This window comes from Panulirus ornatus, chromosome 32 (assembly GCF_036320965.1).
Source record: "Panulirus ornatus isolate Po-2019 chromosome 32, ASM3632096v1, whole genome shotgun sequence".
Classification (NCBI taxonomy): Eukaryota; Metazoa; Arthropoda; class Malacostraca; order Decapoda; family Palinuridae; genus Panulirus; species Panulirus ornatus.
In genome coordinates, this window is record NC_092255.1 from 18813139 (window position 1) to 18833469 (window position 20331).

A 20331-nucleotide genomic window follows, 5' to 3' on the forward strand; every position below is an offset into this window, starting at 1 on the left:
TTTATGTCCTTGCTTACCCTAACATTATGGCAGAGATGTCATTATAGTATTACCTCTCTACCCGAGGTTCATGAAAACTAAAGAAATACATCGCTAATCCTTTATTCATCAAAGACAATATATTATCATCTAAAGTCAACATGATCGTCGAGCGTTATCTGCTTGATCATAAGACTGTGTCAACACCTGGTTTGAAGTCTGATGCTCTCATGATAAGTCAAAGTTTATCACCAAATTGTTTACAAACTAACTTGAACATTGCATTAAATCAAGTAAAGTCTTCGAGGTTCTGTTTGTATTAAGAGGAGAGCAAGTCCTTCATAACAGGTGCTCTACACATCCAGACCAGGTAGCAGGAGACAGCAGGAGTGTGGCTGATCTAGGCCACTAGTAGTTGACGCAGTAGTCAACGTAACATGGGAGTTATTCAGTACGGAGGAGATCAGCATCACCGAATGCAGCAGGGACGACGGCATCGTTGCTGATGGCGTAGAGACTATTGTAGGGTGTGATTCTTGGTCTGCTGTGTGGATAAGGCAGGGTCCAGTCAGAGGACGGAAGAGCGGAGCCTTCCAGGCAAGGTGGACGATATTTGGGGGAGTAGAAGAGACATAGGAAAATCGAGGAGTCAGCGTTAGAGACGGGCATATCGGAGGACCTCTACTGAGTCGCAGGGGTGGCAGCGGCGGCAGCTGCAGCCTCGTTGTGAGCTGCCTGGTGGGCGGCCCTGGCGGACGCGACCTCTGGGGTGTACTGAGGGACAGCTGGGGCGGGAGCCTCAGGCAGGTTGGTGCCGGACACACGGAAACCCAGGGCATCGGCCACGTACTGTTGAGTCTGCACCTTACCATTGGCGTCCAGATAGTTGAATGACCCTTGCACATTGCCGAAGGCGTCACGCATCTCATTGCGGGCACTGAGACCAGCGTTGTAGCCGAAGGAATACTGACCAAATTCGTTCTGTGCACCATACTGGGAGTGAATAGGTGCCATAGAGGCGAAGGGAGCCATGTTGTAAGTCATAGGTACGGGAGCCATAGACCTCATGGTGGGTTGAGGCATGAGTGGCAGACCACTTCTGTACCATGAGTGGAGACCGGGGTGGGCACCATAGAGTCCTGGATACCATGGCAGCTGAGCCCCGCTGCACGCAGCAACGGCCGTAAGGAAAATCACTGTCTGCAATGATAACAATTGAAGGTTACTTTGATAACTTCCCTCATAAGATAATGCAGCATATTCCTAGAAACCTAATTTCTATGAGCCTGCTAAGATCTATGTTCTTATAGCATTATGATAATCAAGTTGCTGTAGCAGTAAGAAGGAACTTACCAGAGCGTTCATGTTGACACAGGAGAGAGGAGCTGTCTGCTGGTGGCCGCTGTGACCACGTCTTATATACCAGCGGGAGCATCCTAGCCCCTCTTACCTGGAAAATGAAAAAAATATCAATATCAAGGGCGGGGTCTCCAGATTTATGTAAATATGAAAGAATCGTCCGTATGTAGAAGTTTTTGCGTAAAATTTCCGTTTTTTATTTCCTAAATGATAGTGGCATCAGGTAACCTTTTTACCGCTCTTGTATTACTAGTTTAAAAGGTCAGCTGTTTGGTTGGTACCCAGTAACTGAACCCAGAGTTAACACGTCTTTTCAGTTTATTTATCTTAATATTAGCAATTGGTTCTTTAATTTTCATGATAATGTAGAAAAACAGAATCGGTTGAAATAGAAAATTGGATTCGTGTTTACAATACTCAAACGGACGACCTTTTGTTGACATTAGTGATATTTCTCAGGAAAGGGAGCAGCTGCTGCTTTTGACTCATCTTTCGTCACCTCTCGTAATGCTGGTCAACATGAAAATTGTGAGAAATACCAGATGTTATTAGACTTACAGATATGAATGATCTTCACATTGGTCATGAGAGGCAACTCTGGGATAATAATATCATCAGTGATAACAATATGGACCTCCGGAGTGTGGAAAGGTTTTAGTTAAACATTCTAAAACGTAAATAGGACTATAAAGTCCTCTTCTTTCCTTCAATATTGTACATGATAATCCTTTACACACTAAATCTATATCGTTTTCGTGCGTAGTAGACTCAATTGTCATCACAACTAAGACAAACGTGTAGGAGAAGTAATTCAAAGAATTTCTTTCCTTTTAAGAATGCAGCACATAATTAACTTCTACAGAACAGTAACCAACAGTAACCACCATGTTATGAGCAGATTAATGGAAGTTTGTGTAAAATGTAAGGAAACTGTACGCCAGAGAGAATTATGAAAGCCTATTGATACCTAATGATAGTATAAATGATTTTCTAGATATGGTACAAAGAATATAATTATTACCCAGACAACTGGTCCATTACTTACAGAAAACGGAGACTTGATTCAAAATGAGAAGGCGTAGGCAAAGTTCTTAACGGATTTATATTCACAGTATTTGCCACACAAGACACAATTCATACCATGGCTCCAGCTCCATTGCTAGGAGAGGAAACACCCTCTGTTGCATATTGACGCCAGCACTAAATGGAAGGCTGTTTCAGTCAAGCGGCAGACCCAGATGAGTTGAGACATTGACTAGTCACCAGAGAGTCACTTGCTGTGGGAAATATTCCTGAGGATTGGAAGTTAGTCAGAGAAATACTATGACTCAAAAATGGTAATGTGCCTGCCTTCAAATTATCGCCCAGTTAGCTCCACGTCTGTGGTTGGTCAACTTGTGGAAACCATCATTCCAAACAAGATTGTTTATCATTGTGATGATCACTACTAAATAAACGATTGTCAACATTATCTATGTAGACATATGTCATGTCTGACGAATGTGCTTGATTTCCTTAATGATTTGATCAGCATATATGACGAAGGTAAAGTAGTTGATATCATCTATTTAGATTGTCGAAAAGCATTAGATAAAGTGGCACTTCAGAGTTGTCACATGATATAAACCGGGTGTAGTTCAGAGGTTAGAAAACTGGTTGACTGGCCGAAAACAGAGAATAATGATCAATGGTTAAGCCTGAGAATGGTTAAATGTAACAACTAGAAGTTCCATGGTTCACTTTATCACATATATATTGATGATATTGAGATAATGGTCTTCGTTGTGTGATACAAAAATTCGCATATGTTGATGAGCTGAAAAATTAAATCTAGGGGAGAAAGTAAACGTTTCCAGCTTTCAGCTGACGTACACAAATTGATAGGCTGAATTCACAAATGGGAAATGAATTTCAGTGTCGATAGATAGAAAAGTTTTCGTCTCAAGTTTTTAAATGACAGATCTTTTGTTCTTCCTCCAAACTCTTGAAGAATCTGTCTTCTCTTCTCATTGCTCACTTTCGTTAATCCTTTTCATATTTCATTGAGGACCTGGACTCATTGTTCATTTTTGGTCCTTAAGTCTCAAGCATCAGAGAGATATATATCTTCAGAGTACTTTCCAAGAGAGAATTTACCTTGGGAAATACTTTCGTGAAGAAAGAAGTGTAGTCAAGAGAGGATAAACCAGTTGCTGTGAGTGTGTGTTGCTATTTATGCACAGTTCATAAGTACTCTTTCCTGGGAAGAGAAAGAAAAAGGAATCCAAACAAATGTTGAAACTGTTAGTGTATCTACTCTTGGTCAGTTATACTGAGCATACCATTTTGAATATGTGGATCATGAGAATCTAAACAAATAAAGACAGACGTGTAAAATGTGGATAAATAACTGAAACTATTTTGTTTACTTCTGTGTCAAGAGAATAGTGCTTTCTCCTTGTTTATGTCCTTGCTTACCCTAACATTATGGCAGAGATGTCATTATAGTATTACCTCTCAACCCAAGGCTCATGAAAACTAAAGAAATACATCCCTAATCCTTTATTCATCAAAGACAATATATTATCATCTTAAGTCAACATGATCGTCGAGCGTTATCTGCTTGATCATAAGACTGTGTCAACACCTAGTTTGAAGTCTGATGCTCTCATGATAAGTCAAAGTTTATCACCAAATTGTTTACAAACTAACTTGAACATTGCATTAAATCAAGTAAAGTCTTCGAGGTTCTGTTTGTATTAAGAGGAGAGCAAGTCCTTCATAACAGGTGCTCTACACATCCAGACCAGGTAGCAGGAGACAGCAGGAGTGTGGCTGATCTAGGCCACTAGTAGTTGACGCAGTAGAGTCAACGTAACATGGGAGTTATTCAGTACGGAGGAGATCAGCATCACCGAATGCAGCAGGGACGAATGGAGCGTTCCTGATGGCGTAGAAACTATTGTAGGGTGTGATTCTTGGTCTGCTGTGTGGATAAGGCAGGGTCCAGTCAGAGGACGGAAGAGCGGAGCCTTCCAGGCAAGGTGGACGATATTTGGGGGAGTAGAAGAGACGTAGGAAAATCGAGGAGTCAGCGTTAGAGACGGGCATATCGGAGGACCTCTACTGAGTCGCAGGGGTGGCAGCGGCGGCAGCTGCAGCCTCACTGTGAGCTGCCTGGTGGGCGGCCCTGGCGGACGCGACCTCTGGGGTGTACTGAGGGACAGCTGGGGCGGGAGCCTCAGGCAGGTTGGTACCGGACACACGGTAGCCCAGGGCATCGGCCACGTACTGCTGAGTCTGCACCTTACCATTGGCGTCCACATAGTTGAATGACCCTTGCACATTGCCGAAGGCGTCACGCATCTCATTGCGGGCACTGAGACCAGCGTTGTAGCCGAAGGAATACTGACCAAATTCGTTCTGTGCACCATACTGGGAGTGAATAGGTGCCATAGAGGCGAAGGGAGCCATGTTGTAAGTCATAGGTACGGGAGCCATAGACCTCATGGTGGGTTGAGGCATGAGTGGCAGACCACTTCTGTACCATGAGTGGAGACCGGGGTGGGCACCATAGAGTCCTGGATACCATGGCAGCTGAGCCCCGCTGCACGCAGCAACGGCCGTAAGGAAAATCACTGTCTGTAATGATAACAGTTGAAGGTTACTTTGATAACTTCCCTCATAAGATAATGCAGTATATTCCTAGAACCTAATTTCTATGAGCCTGCTAAGATCTATGTTCTTATAGCATTATGATAACCAAATTGCTGAAGCAGTAAGAAGGAACTTACCAGAGCGTTCATGTTGACACAGGAGAGAGGAGCTGTCTGCTGGTGGCCGCTGTGACCACGTCTTATATACCAGCGGGAGCATCCTAGCCCCTCCTACCTGGAAAATGATTGATAAAAAAAAAAGATATGGTTAAGAGCCGTTTCCCTGAGTTTATGCAAGGCGAAAATTATCTTTCATCTAAAGTTCTTGCGTAAACTTTCCGGTTTTTTATTTCTTCGATGGGTATGGCATCAGGTAACCTTTTTACAGCTCTTGTATTACTGGTTTGAAAGGGCAGTTGTTTGTGGTCTCAGTATACCTAGAATTAACACTTCTTTTCAGCTCATTGTTCTTGATATTGACAGATAGCTCACTAATTTTCGTGGTAACGTAGAAAATCTGAATCGATTGGAACAGAAACTTGGAGTTGTGTTCATGGTACTGAAATTGGCGACCTTTTAGTTATTTGATGAATACTTCTCACGAAATTCAGCATCTGCTACTTTTGATTCATCTTTCAACACCTCTTGTATTGCTGGTCAATTTGCAAATCGTGAGAAATATCAGATAATATCAGAAGACTTACAGACTTGAGTCATCTTCACACTGGTCTTGACAAGGGAACTCTGGCATGATATCGTCACTGGAAACACTATGGACATAGTGTGGAAAGGTGTTCGTATAGGGGACTTTATATGCGAATGCCGTGGCGGACATTTTCCAAAACTAAAGGAAATTGATGGAGCAATGGCACAAAGAAGTTCATTCTTTTATAAGAATGCTGCACATATATTCAAAGGGAACAATAGCCATTATGATAGATTAAATTTTGAAGTAATTTTACAGAGACAAATAAGATACTCGTACGTAAAAGAAAAAATCAGTATTAAATGTTGATTCCATAAGGGAGCAAAAAAAGAAAGACTTATGTAATTGATATAAACAAGAGAAAACTGGTCCATTGATTACAGAAAACGGTGACGGCTCAAAGCAATTAAGCCATGGGGGATATTTTAGATTTATTTCCATCAGTCTTTACCACAGAAGACGCAACTCATATCCTAGTTAGAGTCCTAATGCTGGAAGAAAAACGCACAGTGCAGGGCACGTTTGCACTAAAATGGAACGAAGGTAAATAAAAAGAGCGACAGTACTGAATGCACCTTATTTTCAACCATTTGCAGTTGAGCTGTGGCCTTATTTTGAATCTTTGTTTCCTCTTTATCATCCACAATTGTTATTTCTTTTCTTTCACCTTTGACAGTGGCTTCATGCCTGAATAGACGAGTTAAGCCCTCGACTGACTTTTTCAAGAAGTTACTTGCTATGGAGGATGTTCCTGAGGACTAGGAGGCAGCCAGTGTAACACCAGTATCAAAAAAAAACTAGGTAATGTTCCTGCCTGGACATTATTGCCTTGTTAGCCTAACGATTGTAGTTGGGACACTTATGGAAACCATCCTACGAGACATGATTCTGTATCATTTAGATGATCACCACTAAGTAAACGATTCTGAGCATTGTATTCGATCGCATTCTTCATGTATGAGAAATCTGCTTGATCTGTGTTGTGTAATTAGCACGTATGGTGAAACTAAAGCAGTTGATGCTCTCATTAGATCTTTAAAAAAAATTTCGATATAGTCACGTTTTGGGGATTTCTAGGGAAAGTTAATTCACGTGGTATAGATTAGGGATACCTCGATGGTTAGAGGACTGATAGCTTTACTGTAAAGAAAGTGATGGAAGGTCAAGCCTCAGCAATGTTTAGACGCAGCAAGAGGCGTTCCCCAAGGATCAGCTTCAGGACCAGGTTTTCTTTTTCATGAATATCAATAATAATGGGATAATGGATGCAGTTGTGTTATGCTAAGATTCGTAGATGAAACTGAGTTGGATAATTAGCAGCTTCAGACTGACACTCACAAATGATGGGCTGAACTCATAGGTGGGAAAGGAATTTCTATATTGATAAGTGCAGAGTCTTATTCAACGGTAATCAAAACCCAGATTTTCAACTTCCTCGAACCTCCTGAAATCTAATTCTTCCTCTCTTCTTATAACTCGCTTTCATTGATCCTTTTCATATTTCGTTCAGGACGTTGACTCGATATAGACTTTCGTCCGTGACTGGAGTCTCCAGCTAGAGAGAAATAAATCTTTGAAGTACTTAGCAAGATAGATTCTACCCTGAAAATTACTGTGTTGAGGAAGCTTCAAGGTAGGGAAGAGAGGGGTATCCCTGTTGAAGTGAGCGTATGTTGTTCTTCATGTACTACTCTCAAAAACTCTTTCCAGGAAACATAAACAAAATGGTTTGGTTCTTCTGTCTGATGTGATCCAGACAAATGCTAGAACTGCTTAGCATATTTACTCTGTGGTGTGTGTATTGAGCATACCAGTTTGTAAGTATAGATCTCGAGAATCTTTGCACAAATGAAGTAAATCTGTGTAGGATATGTATAGTAACTATTTGTTTCCCTCAAAAGGCCTGCAAATGATACTGTCTGTTTATATCCTTGCCCAAGCTATATTTATAGCAGAAAATCATTATAGTATTTCCCATTCAGCCTGAGGTTCATAAAAACTATTGAAATATATAAATGATAATCTTTATTCATCGACGATTATGTATCATCAGGTCAGATCAACATGATCTTCGAGCGTTATCTGCTTGGTCATAAGACCGTGTCAACACCTGGTTTGAAGATCTGATGCTCTCATAAAAGGTCATATTCTTTACGCTTTAAATTGGACAATCCTTTCTCCTTTAAATCAACTAAAGTTTTCAACGTTCTTTTTGTATTAGCAAGAGAGCAAGTCCTCCATTCCAGGTGCTCTACACACCTAAACCAGGTAGCAGAAGACAGCGTCGCTGTGGCTGCTGGACGCCACACACAAGGAGACAGCGTGACCTGAGTTGTGTACAACACGGAGGAACTCAGCCTCACAGACGGCAGCAAGGGCGGCGGTACGGTAGCTGTGGGAAGGTAGACCAGTATAGGTTGTAATGCCCCTGGTTGCAGTTTAGACAAAGCAGGGGGTAGTCAGTGTCGGGAAGAGTGGAGCCCTCCATGGCAGGCAGGATAGGCGAAGTTCGGGGGAGTAGAAAAGCCACAGGAAAAGCGAAAGACTGAGTCGGCGTTAGAGACGGGCATATCGCAGGACCTCTACTGAGTTGCAGGGGTGGAAGCGGCGGCAGCTGCAGCCTCGTTGTGAGCTGCCTGGTGGGCGGCCCTGGCGGACGCGACCTCTGGGGTGTACTGAGGGACAGCTGGGGCGGGAGCCTCAGGCAGGTTGGTGCCGGACACACGGTAGCCCAGGGCATCGGCTACGTAGTGCTGGGTCTGTACCTTGCCGTCGGCGTCCAGATAGTTGAATGACCCTTGCACATTGCCGAAGGCGTCACGCATCTCATTGCGGGCGCTGAGACCAGCGTTTTAGCCGAAGGAATACTGACCAAATTCGTTCTGAGCACCATACTGGGAGTAGATAGGTGCCATAGAGGCGAAGGGAGCCATGTTGTAAGCCATGGATGCGGGAGCCATAGCCCTCATGGTGGGTTGAGGCATGAGTGGCAGACCACTTCTGTACCATGAGTGGAGACCGGGGTGGGCACCATAGAGTCCTGGATACCATGGCAGCTGGGCACCGCTGCACGCAGCAACGGCCGCCAGAGCAATCACTGTCTGCAATGATAACAGTTGACATTAATCTTAGTGTTATCTCAAATAGAATAATGCAGTGCATCCTTATAAAGTTCATTACTAAGTGCCTTCAGTAGTGTACGTTCTTGCATCTGAAAACTCAAATGTTATTGATATAGAACTCACCAGAGCGTTCATGTTGACACGGGAGGAAGGGGCTGTCTGGTGCTGTCCAGGGTGAACACATCTTATATAGTAACCGAAACATCTTGCCCTCACTACCAACTAGACAATCATAAAAAAGTTATGATTAATGTTAAGGGTGGGGTCTACATATTTACGTAAATAGGGAAGACCTGTTCATATGTAGAGCTTTTTTTGTGCCTCGTCTTCGGTTTTTGTATTACCAGATGGTTACATGGTAAACTGGTGGCGTTTTTATAGCTTCTGTATTACAGGTTTAGAAGTGCAGATGTTTGTGGTCCTGACACCCAGACCCAGATGCAATGGGAAACCTATCCAACTGAATAATCGTATTCGACCTGTGCTCCTAAGGGATCTTCATCTAACGCTTCTCACTCAATGTATCAGGCAGTAGCAGAGACGCACAAGGGCCAAACACCGCCTTGTGTTACTGGGTTATGTGCATCGAGACCTTCAGCTGAACTTGCGGTCAACACCGTCACCTTGCTGCCCTTAATTATACATACCTGGGGGCAGCCCTGACGTCCACGCCTGGCAACAAATGACAGTCGTGTATAAAATTGTATGTTGATCTCGTGTAACAACTTTTTGTGTAAAGACCAATTTCACTACGAGTTTGTTTGCAAAGCCACAGCAAGTTTACATACAGTTTTTGTCTCATACTGACCATTGTTGGTACGCGTGAGTGACAGTGAGTGTATGAAGAGCCAGAGACGAAAAGCCTAGCCTCAGTGACTACACCAACGTTAGGACACGCCCAACAACGGGATAATTGTGGCCGTTGCTGAGGTTATGATAAACGTTGCTTCCTGTAGGTGGATCACAGGTGATTGCTGAGGTTTTCCTGCTGCTGTATTTTGGTATCATACAATTAGACTGTTACAGGCTTATTATAGAAGTGATCCTTCCTCGTTGTGTCATCTTATACCCTTGTTTATGTACGGGTCCAGACCGCTGTTCTCGAGTTCGAAGTCTCTGAGGAAAGCACATTGCTTCGAGAAGTTACATGTCAGTTACGTATGAATCTATGAAACTTTTCTAAACCACAGAAATGGACTTCTAGCCTCTTATCCTAACACCTCAGGAGCAGGATGTTGTGATCAGTCTCGGTGACTCTGTGTCCAGAGAGCCACGTGAGGTAATGGTTGTCGTGTCGTTTAAGTACTTGTGAGTATTTTGGGAAGATCATGTTTGTGCTTGGCTTGGACCTCTGCAACTCCTTTCCACCAGAGAGTTCCCATTAAGGCATACCGGATGGAGAGGGTGTTGTAGACAGCAGCCTGGGCCCAGTTAAGCACCTGCGCCTCTGACTTAGGAGTGTTTAGGTGATGGCCGGAACCATCTTTGACCCTCTGTCTAGTATAGACAGTAGCTATTATAGACAGTAGCCGCCCGAGGAAGTACTAACCCCATGAATTATAAGGTGTTCAAGTGATGGCTGGAACCATCTTACACCCTCCTTGTGTGTAGGTGTAGACAGCAGCCATCCAGGGAAGTACTACGCCCTCCTGGCATGGCTCTAGGTGGGAGGGGATGTTGAGGCTGCAGTGCATAATGTTATGGCCGGAAACATCTTACACCCTCGGTGTTCTTGGTCATACGCTAAGTCTCATAACTACCAAACTACCAGACTGAGTCTAAATATCTCCCAAATGGGATCCACGGATCCCATTCTTCTTTACTTCCTCTCGAAGCAGTCTTCCGTATCTCCATCATTTCCCTCACTGTGTAGATATTCTGCTTGGTTCTGGGTGGGAGGGGGATGTTGAGGCTACACTGCATACAGATATGGTATACGTCTTAAGTGAACCACATCTAAACACATCACTGTATCTATCAATTTCTAAAACACCTTTAGGCAAACAGAGAATTCGAACCCAATATTCTTTCTCAACTAATTTACCCAAAGAACACAAGAATCAGATATCATAATTAGTATTCCAGTAGACTGGCCTCCTATCTTACATTACCATATGAGGTAAACTAAAGATACAAAATGAATAACAAATGTTATTAAGATATTTTATGAAGAATTTTTTTTTACTATTGCGTTTAACATGTGAAGATACAAGTAAGAGACGGGATAGAAACGTCTTATGGGTTTATTTTAAACGTTTAATGGCTTTTATTGGTAGCATTTAATGTGAATGCAAATTTGAAAAGTAAATACTTTCATGGAAAATCCCCTAATGTTCAGTCAGACCTGACCAGAACAAAGTGTATATTGATCAGACTTGATCATAACCATGTTCATTGATTAGACATGACCATTGGGGTACACATTAATCAGAACTAGCCATTGGAATATACATTAATCAAACTTGACCAGTGAAGTATACATCAATCAGACCTGATCAGTGAGGTATACTTTGATCAGACCTGATCAATGAAGTATACGTTAACCAGACCTGATCAGTGAGGTATACTTTGATCAGACCTGATCAATGAAGTATACGTTAATCAGACCTGATCAGTTAAGGATACGTTAATCAGACCTGATCAGTGAAGTATACGTTAATCAGACCTGATCAGTGAAGTATACATTAATCAGACCTGATCAGTGAAGTATACGTTAATCAGACCTGATCAGTGAAGTATACGTTAATCAGACCTGATCAGTGAAGTATACGTTAATCAGACCTGATCAGTGAAGTATACATTAATCAGGTATTTAAATGAAAATATTCTATGCTTTCGCGGTTTGCTACGATGGTATCATGCAGCTGTACTAATTTGATCACATAGATCAGTGGTGAAATCCATTCAGGAGTATTCACAACCAGTAGTTTAGTTTGGATAACCATTATTAGAGAGTTATTACTTGTTATGGCACCAAGAGTAGATAATCATTGGTCTATGCACTGAGTATGATCATTCATACACATGCAACTCATGTATGTACGGACGGATCAAAGAAGACTTTTAAGTCAATAGATAATACTAACAATTCCTAAGTTTTCTCAATAGATAAACTCAGTTACATAAGAAAGAAATAATAGACACATGTTGCCAAATAGCCCGAGGCTCAAAAAAACTTAGATGATGGATCTATAATCATTTATTCATCAACGAAAGTAAAAATGATTCGTAAATCAAGTCAACATGATCATGTTCGTGCGTTGTCTGCTTGGTCATAAGGTCGTGTCAACACCTGGTATGAAGTCTGACGCTCTCTGAGCAAAGCCTTGTCACTGCTTTCTATAGAGAGTGGATGTGGACATTCTTCGAAGACAGTGGTGGTCTTCTGTGTTGTATAAACTAGAGATCAAATCGTCCATGACAGGTGCTCTACACACTCAGACCAGGTAGCAGGAGACAGCGGGAGTGTGGCTGCTGGACGCCACTAGTACACACGGTAGGAGACAGCGTGATTTGGGTTGTTTTCAACACGGAGGACCTCAGCGTCAAGTGGAGCAGCAGGGGCGGCGGAGGCGTAGGTGAGGGCGGGGAGACCAGCGTAGGGCGTGAAGCCTGGGGCGGCGGCGTAGGCGGGGAAACCAGCACTGTAGGGAAGAGCGGAGCCCATCATGGCAGGGTGGGGGAAGTTCATGTGAGAAGAGAAGCCATAAGGAAAGCGGAGGAAAGGGGTGGCGTTGGGGGCGACCATAAGGGAACGCTTCTGGCGAGTGCCAGCTGTGGCCTCACTGTGAGCTGCCTGGTGGGCGGCCCTAGCGGCGGCGACCTCGGGAGTGTACTCGGGGACAGCTGGGGCGGGAGCCTCAGGCAGGTTGGTGCCGGACACACGGTAGCCCAGGGCATCGGCTACGTAGTGCTGGGTCTGCACCTTACCGTCGGCGTCCAGGTAGTTGTATGAGCCACGCACATTGCCGAAGGCGTCACGCATCTCAGCACGAGCGTTGAAACCAGCGTTGTAGCCGAAGGAATACTGACCAAATTCGTTCTGAGCACCATACTGGGAGTAGATAGGTGCCATAGAGGCGAAGGGAGCCATGTTGTAAGCCATGGATGCGGGAGTCATAGCCTTCATGGTGGGTTGATGCATGAGTGGCATACCACTCCTGTAAAATGAGTGGAGACCGGGGTACGCACCATAGAGTCCTGGATACAGTGGCAGCTGGGCCACGCTGCACGCAGCAACGGCCGCAAGAGTAAACACTGTCTGTAATGGTAAGAAATTATTTCGCACCTTCTCTCTTACGGTTGTGTATGTTAATCTTATAAAGTTCATTGATGTACGTCTGCTCAGTCATATATATATATATATATATATATATATATATATATATATATATATATATATATATATATATATATATATATATATATATATATATACATATATATATATATATATATATATATATAGATAGATAGATACTGAATATTAGTAAAATGATAGGGAACTCACCAGAGCGTTCATGTTGACACAGGAGGGAGGAGCTGTCTGCTGGTGGCCACCGTGACCACGTCTTATATACCAGCGGGGGCATCCTGACCGGCCTACCTGGACGGTAGAAAAAAAAGATGTATATAAAAAGAAGTATGGGTGTGGTCCGCCGGTATCCACATATGTATGGAAATATCGTATTCCACCCCTCAACACACACACACACACACACACACACCCACACACACACACTATACTAGGGATAACTTATGTTTACTTATGACTGACGAACTTTACAAGAAGAGCAGATCTTAAAGTATAAGACATGGCTCTCATTTACTGTGTAGAATGTATTCTGAAATTTATTCTAGTCCTCAGAGGTCTATTTTCATGGTGAGGAGGCTTATACCACAGGGAGATGACTGGCGTTAAGGCTCCAACAGAAGCAACCAAGCACAGACAGAGAGCTGGTGTTAAGGCTCTAACAAAAGCAACCAGACACAGACAGAGAGCTGGCGTCAAAGCTCCAACAGAAGCAACCAGGCACAGATAGAGAGCTGGTGTTAAGGCTCCAACAGAAGCAACCAAGCACAGACAGAGAGCTGGCGTCAAGGCTCCAACAGAAGCAACCAGGCACAGACAGAGAGCTGGCGTCAAAGCTCCAACAGAAGCAACCAGGCACAGACAGAGCGCTGGTGTTAAGGCTCCAACAGAAGTAACCAGGTACAGACAGAGCGCTGGTGTTAAGGCTCCAACAGAAGCAACCAAGCACAGACAGAGAGAGAGCTGGTGTTAAGGCTCCAACAGAAGCAACCAAGCACAGACAAAGAGCTGGTGTTAAGGCTCCAACAGAAGCAACCAGGCACAGACAGAGCGCTGGTGTTAAGGCTCCAACAGAAGCAACCAGGCACAGACAGAGCGCTGGTGTTAAGGCTCCAACAGAAGTAACCAGGTACAGACAGAGCGCTGGTGTTAAGGCTCCAACAGAAGTAACCAGGTACAGACAGAGCGCTGGTGTTAAGGCTCTAACAAAAGCAACCAAGCACAGACAGAGAGCTGGCGTCAAGGCTCCAACAGAAGCAACCAAGCACAGACAAAGAGCTGGCGTTAAGGCTCCAACAGAAGTAACCAGGTACAGACAGAGCGCTGGTGTTAAGGCTCCAACAGAAGTAACCAGGTACAGACAGAGCGCTGGTGTTAAGGCTCCAACAGAAGCAACCAGGCACAGACAGAGAGCTGGCGTCAAGGCTCCAACAGAAGCAACCAAGCACAGACAGAGAGCTGGCGTCAAGGCTCCAACAGAAGCAACCAAGCACAGACAGAGAGCTGGCGTCAAAGCTCCAACAGAAGCAACCAAGCACAGACAGAGAGCTGGTGTTAAGGCTCCAACAGAAGCAACCAGGTACAGACAGAGAGCTGGTGTTAAGGCTCCAACAGAAGCAACCAAGCACAGACAAAGAGCTGGCGTTAAGGCTCCAACAGAAGCAACCAGGCACAGACAGAGAGCTGGTGTTAAGGCTCCAACAGAAGTAACCAGGTACAGACAGAGAGCTGGCGTCAAGGCTCCAACAGAAGCAACCAGGCACAGACAGAGAGCTGGCGTCAAAGCTCCAACAGAAGCAACCAGGCACAGACAGAGAGCTGGCGTCAAGGCTCCAACAGAAGCAACCAAGCACAGACAGAGAGCTGGCGTCAAAGCTCCAACAGAAGCAACCAGGCACAGACAGAGCGCTGGTGTTAAGGCTCCAACAGAAGTAACCAGGTACAGACAGAGCGCTGGTGTTAAGGCTCCAACAGAAGCAACCAGGCACAGACAGAGCGCTGGTGTTAAGGCTCCAACAGAAGTAACCAGGTACAGACAGAGCGCTGGTGTTAAGGCTCCAACAGAAGCAACCAGGCACAGACAGAGCGCTGGTGTTAAGGCTCCAACAGAAGCAACCAAGCACAGACAAAGAGCTGGCGTTAAGGCTCCAACAGAAGTAACCAGGTACAGACAGAGCGCTGGTGTTAAGGCTCCAACAGAAGTAACCAGGTACAGACAGAGCGCTGGTGTTAAGGCTCCAACAGAAGTAACCAGGTACAGACAGAGCGCTGGTGTTAAGGCTCCAACAGAAGCAACCAAGCACAGACAGAGAGCTGGCGTCAAGGCTCCAACAGAAGTAACCAGGTACAGACAGAGCGCTGGTGTTAAGGCTCCAACAGAAGTAACCAGGTACAGACAGAGAGCTGGTGTTAAGGCTCCAACAGAAGTAACCAGGTACAGACAGAGCGCTGGTGTTAAGGCTCCAACAGAAGTAACCAGGTACAGACAGAGCGCTGGTGTTAAGGCTCCAACAGAAGCAACCAGGCACAGACAGAGAGCTGGCGTCAAAGCTCCAACAGAAGCAACCAGGCACAGACAGAGCGCTGGTGTTAAGGCTCCAACAGAAGTAACCAGGTACAGACAGAGCGCTGGTGTTAAGGCTCCAACAGAAGCAACCAAGCACAGACAAAGAGCTGGCGTTAAGGCTCCAACAGAAGTAACCAGGTACAGACAGAGCGCTGGTGTTAAGGCTCCAACAGAAGTAACCAGGTACAGACAGAGAGCTGGCGTCAAAGCTCCAACAGAAGCAACCAAGCACAGACAGAGAGCTGGCGTCAAGGCTCCAACAGAAGTAACCAGGTACAGACAGAGCGCTGGTGTTAAGGCTCCAACAGAAGCAACCAGGCACAGACAGAGCGCTGGTGTTAAGGCTCCAACAGAAGTAACCAGGTACAGACAGAGAGCTGGCGTCAAAGCTCCAACAGAAGCAACCAAGCACAGACAAAGAGCTGGCGTTAAGGCTCCAACAGAAGTAACCAGGTACAGACAGAGCGCTGGTGTTAAGGCTCCAACAGAAGTAACCAGGTACAGACAGAGCGCTGGTGTTAAGGCTCCAACAGAAGTAACCAGGTACAGACAGAGAGCTGGTGTTAAGGCTCCAACAGAAGTAACCAGGTACAGACAGAGCGCTGGTGTTAAGGCTCCAACAGAAGTAACCAGGTACAGACAGAGCGCTGGTGTTAAGGCTCCAACAGAAGTAACCAGGTACAGACAGAGCGCTGGTGTTAAGGCTCCAACAGAAGTAACCAGGTACAGACAGAGCGCTGGTGTTAAGGCTCCAACAGAAGTAACCAGGTACAGACAGAGCGCTGGTGTTAAGGCTCCAACAGAAGTAACCAGGTACAGACAGAGCGCTGGTGTTAAGGCTCCACCAGCAGACAGCTCCTCCCTCCTGTGTCAACATGAACGCTCTGGTGAGTACTACTATTATTAGTAACTTTTAGAGAATTAAAACAATGTTCATATAAGCAAATGTATATTAATGAAATGTAAAAGAATAAGCTGCAGAATTGTTATAAAGATGATAGTGAGTCATCTGTTATCATTGCAGAAGGTGTTTTCTTTGGCGGCCGTTGCCCTGTGCAGCGGTGCCCAGCTACCACTGTATCCAGGACTCTATGGTGCCCACCCCGGTCTCCACCCATGGTACAGGAGTGGTATGCCACTCATGCCTCAACCCACCATGAAGGCTATGCCAGTCGAACCTGCAAACATTCAGGCTATGGCTCCCGTACCTTTGGCTTACAACATGGCTCCCTTCGCCTCTATGGCACCTATTCACTCCCAGTATGGTGCTCAGAACGAATTTGGTCAGTATTCCTTCGGCTACAACGCTGGTCTCAGCGCCCGCAATGAGATGCGTGACGCCTTCGGCAATGTCCGTGGTTCATTCAACTACCTGGACGCCGACGGTAAGGTGCAGACCCAGCAGTACGTAGCCGATGCCCTGGGCTACCGTGTGTCCGGCACCAACCTGCCTGAGGCTCCCGCCCCAGCTGTCCCCGAGTACACTCCCGAGGTCGCCGCCGCCAGGGCCGCCCACCAGGCAGCTCACAGTGAGGCCACAGCTGGCACTCGCCAGAAGCGTTCCCTTATGGTCGCCCCCAACGCCACCCCTTTCCTCCGCTTTCCTTATGGCTTCTCTTCTCACATGAACTTCCCCCACCCTGCCATGATGGGCTCCGCTCTTCCCTACAATGCTGGTTTCCCCGCCTACGCCGCCGCCCCAGGCTTCACGCCCTACACTGGTCACCTCGCCCTCAACTACGCCGCTTCCGCCGCCCCAGCTGCCCCCCTTGACGCTGAGGTCCTCCGAGTTGAAAACAACCCAAATCACGCTGTTTCCTACCGTGTGTACTAGTGGCGTCCAGCAGCCACACTCCCGCTGTCTCCTGCTACCTGGTCTAAGTATGTAGAGCACCTGTCATGGACGACTTGATCTCTGGTTTATGCAACACCGAAGACTTTGGCTTGATCATGAAATGAATGTTCGATCCACAATGAAGAAACTGGTGATGCTGTTTTGATTACCATGAGAGTACTACGTTTATAACCAGGTGTTGACATACCTTTATGACCAAGCAGATATCGCATGGAAGTGATCATGTTGTCCTGATTTATGTAATTTCAATTTAATGAATAAAGGGTTATTGATATATATATTTTCCAAGTTTCTGTTAACCTGAGGCTAATAGGTACTATGTGTCTATGACTTCTTTCCTACTGTGACCGAGAATCCATTTGGAAAAAGAAAGGGAAAGCACCAACATTATTCACTCGACTATTCTAAGAAACATTGTAGTTATGTTCTTTTCATTTTCACTTATTCGGGTTATCGTGACCTGTTTTTCAAGATCTCTAAGTTATATACATCTACAAATCATTATACTCGTTAGTACATAGACCATTAACTAACTCCTGGTGCCTTAACACGTAATTACTCTCTCATCATGGACTTCCAAATAGACCATCATGGACTTCCAAATAGACCATCTGGTGTAATGAATCTTAATTGGGCTATACTACTGATGGTCTTATTACGTAAATACAGTTGACTAGTGGCATCATATCTGTCTACGAACTGATGAAACATATTGCTTCCAACTCCTGATTAATGTACACTCCAGTGGTCAGGCTTGACGATTGTACATAGCAGTGGTCAGGTCTTGATTAATGTACACTTCACTAGTGAGGTCATGATTAATGTACACTTCACTAGTGAGGTCATGATTAATGTACACTTCACTAGTGAGGTCATGATTAATGTACACTTCACTAGTGAGGTCATGATTAATGTACACTTCACTAGTGAGGTCTTGATTAATGTACACTTCACTAGTGAGGTCATGATTAATGTACACTTCACTAGTGAGGTCTTCATTACTGTACACTCCACGAGTCAGCTCTTGACCAATATACACTTCACTGGTGAGGTCATGATTAATGTACACTCCACTAGTCAGGTCTGAGTAATGGACATACTCCATTGGTCACGTCTGATTAATATCCACTCCAGTTATCAGGTCTGATTAATGTGCACTCCACCGTTCAGTTCTGACTGAACATTCCAGGACCAAGCTTGAAAATAGTTAATATTCATATTGAGGTTCACATTAGATAGTATCAATGCAAGTAAAATTACAATAAACGTCATCAAAATATTTGAAATTCACCCCTCAGCCATTTTCTTTCCCTCAGCCATTTTCTTTCCCTCAGCCATTTTCTTTCCCTCAGCCATTTTCTTTCTTTCAAGCGTGCCATGAAAACTGAAAACGGTAGTTAATGCTTATTACAGTAGCAATGTCTTGTACGTATTTATATATCTAATCTATATTCTTATTTTATTTTAGTCTCATTTAGTGATATAAGCTATAAGGCCAAAGAGCTTGACCATCAACTTTATTTGATCTTTATGATCTTTAAGTAAATTGGATTAGCTGGGTCGAGCTGTGTCTCCACCAGCTGTAAGCTGGAAAAAAAATTATCATCAAAATCCAATGCTCCATTTGGATGTAGTGCACCTAAGTCGTAATGTCGTGTAGACCTGTATGCCACACGTTGATGTGGCAAGTCCCTCTCCACCCACAGCCAAATGTACTACATCATTGTGCCACACTCTGTGTAGTACACCAGCCAGAGCCGTAACACCAACTGTAGTACATTCTTAATTTACGTACACTGGTGTTGTACAAACCTCACGTACCACACTCTGATACCTCATATCCTCCCTTGCCACGCGCAGATGGCACACATCACGATAGTCCACACAGTGTGAGGTAGCGCAGGCCAGCATGTCATACTTCACGTAGCTTGCGATATATCCGCTCGTCCCTCGTACAACACCAAGATGGTGTACTGTGCTACACCCGTACGTGCTACAAAACCTTAAGAGGCTTCCAGCCTTAACATTTCTGTATACAAAGAAGGACAGGTCATCGAGGGACGTGCCACTACGGCCACAAGTGTGTGTGTGTGTGTGTGTGTGTGTGTGTGTGTGTGTGTGTGTGTGTGTGTGTGTGTGTGAAGCTTCGTGGTCATACGAGGATTAACCGTTGTTGATGCCTTCTCCATTCTTCGTGCAGAGAAGCCTTGGCATTGTCCTCCCTCAGTCGTCTTTCCATCTTCCTGTGATCCCCCCCTCAACTATTGGCAGTCAGGTCTACGAACACGTGAGGCACTGGGAGTACTTTCCTCACTCCTTTTTCTTTTTTTAATCATACTCGACTTCCTTACCACGAGAGATGGCCGTGACAATATGAAGAGGTGCTCTCTCTCTCTCTCTCTCTCTCTCTCTCTCTCTCTCTCTCTCTCTCTCTCTCTCTCTCTCTCTCTCTCTCTCTCTCTCTCTCTCCGTCACTCAATGCGCAAAATGAAAGCTAGGACAAGGAGACAGAGGAAGTGTGGGAGGACATGGAGTGAATTTTCCTCCCCCTGCCTCCATATCCTCTCCCTCCCAACACCACTGAATATTTACGTATTCACAGTAAGAGAAGTGGTGGGTAAGTGGAAGATTCTCAAGACAGTAAGTCAGGAAGAATTGGATGCATGAGTGGTGAATGTAGGGAGATGATAAGACCAGTCCAGTAATAGTTGGTTCTAAATAAGAGTTTACGTAAAGATAAAAGGTTCTAACACAGCGGGTGTAAGATGGTTCCGGCCATCACTTCAACACTTCGAAG

The 20331-nt window shown here is 44.8% G+C and overlaps 6 protein-coding genes across 6 annotated transcripts in view; 2 read left to right on the forward strand and 4 right to left on the reverse strand.

Annotated features, from left to right (window-relative positions):
* Nucleotides 1-8961, reverse strand: part of LOC139759091 (uncharacterized) — a 112507-nt gene extending 103546 nt beyond the window's left edge. Inside the window, exon 1 of the mRNA XM_071681048.1 lies at nucleotides 8925-8961. Within this exon, the coding sequence (XP_071537149.1) occupies nucleotides 8925-8936 (12 nt within the window). The 5' untranslated portion in view covers nucleotides 8937-8961. The remainder of the gene's footprint in view (nucleotides 1-8924) is intronic.
* LOC139759112 (ras GTPase-activating-like protein IQGAP1) overlaps nucleotides 1-20331 on the forward strand; it is a 424460-nt gene that overhangs the window by 189619 nt on the left and 214510 nt on the right. The gene's annotated exons all lie outside the window — the stretch shown is intronic.
* Nucleotides 87-1366, reverse strand: LOC139759103 (cuticle protein 7-like). Its single transcript, XM_071681060.1, has 2 exons — nucleotides 1333-1366; nucleotides 87-1179 (listed from the first exon to the last, which is right to left on the reverse strand). Exons 1-2 carry the CDS (start codon nucleotides 1342-1344, stop codon nucleotides 661-663), a joined length of 531 nt encoding a protein of 176 aa, XP_071537161.1. The 5' UTR covers nucleotides 1345-1366; the 3' UTR covers nucleotides 87-660.
* LOC139759101 (cuticle protein 7-like) lies at nucleotides 3878-5145 on the reverse strand. The gene is made up of 2 exons (XM_071681057.1): nucleotides 5112-5145; nucleotides 3878-4959 (listed from the first exon to the last, which is right to left on the reverse strand). The coding sequence occupies exons 1-2, from the start codon at nucleotides 5121-5123 to the stop codon at nucleotides 4441-4443; spliced, it is 531 nt and encodes a 176-aa protein (XP_071537158.1). The 5' UTR covers nucleotides 5124-5145; the 3' UTR covers nucleotides 3878-4440.
* Nucleotides 11985-13131, reverse strand: LOC139758937 (uncharacterized). The gene has a single exon (XM_071680751.1). It carries the CDS (start codon nucleotides 13129-13131, stop codon nucleotides 12286-12288), a length of 846 nt encoding a protein of 281 aa, XP_071536852.1. The 3' UTR covers nucleotides 11985-12285.
* Nucleotides 16528-17802, forward strand: LOC139759094 (uncharacterized). The gene is made up of 2 exons (XM_071681051.1): nucleotides 16528-16566; nucleotides 16704-17802. The coding sequence occupies exons 1-2, from the start codon at nucleotides 16555-16557 to the stop codon at nucleotides 17511-17513; spliced, it is 822 nt and encodes a 273-aa protein (XP_071537152.1). The 5' UTR covers nucleotides 16528-16554; the 3' UTR covers nucleotides 17514-17802.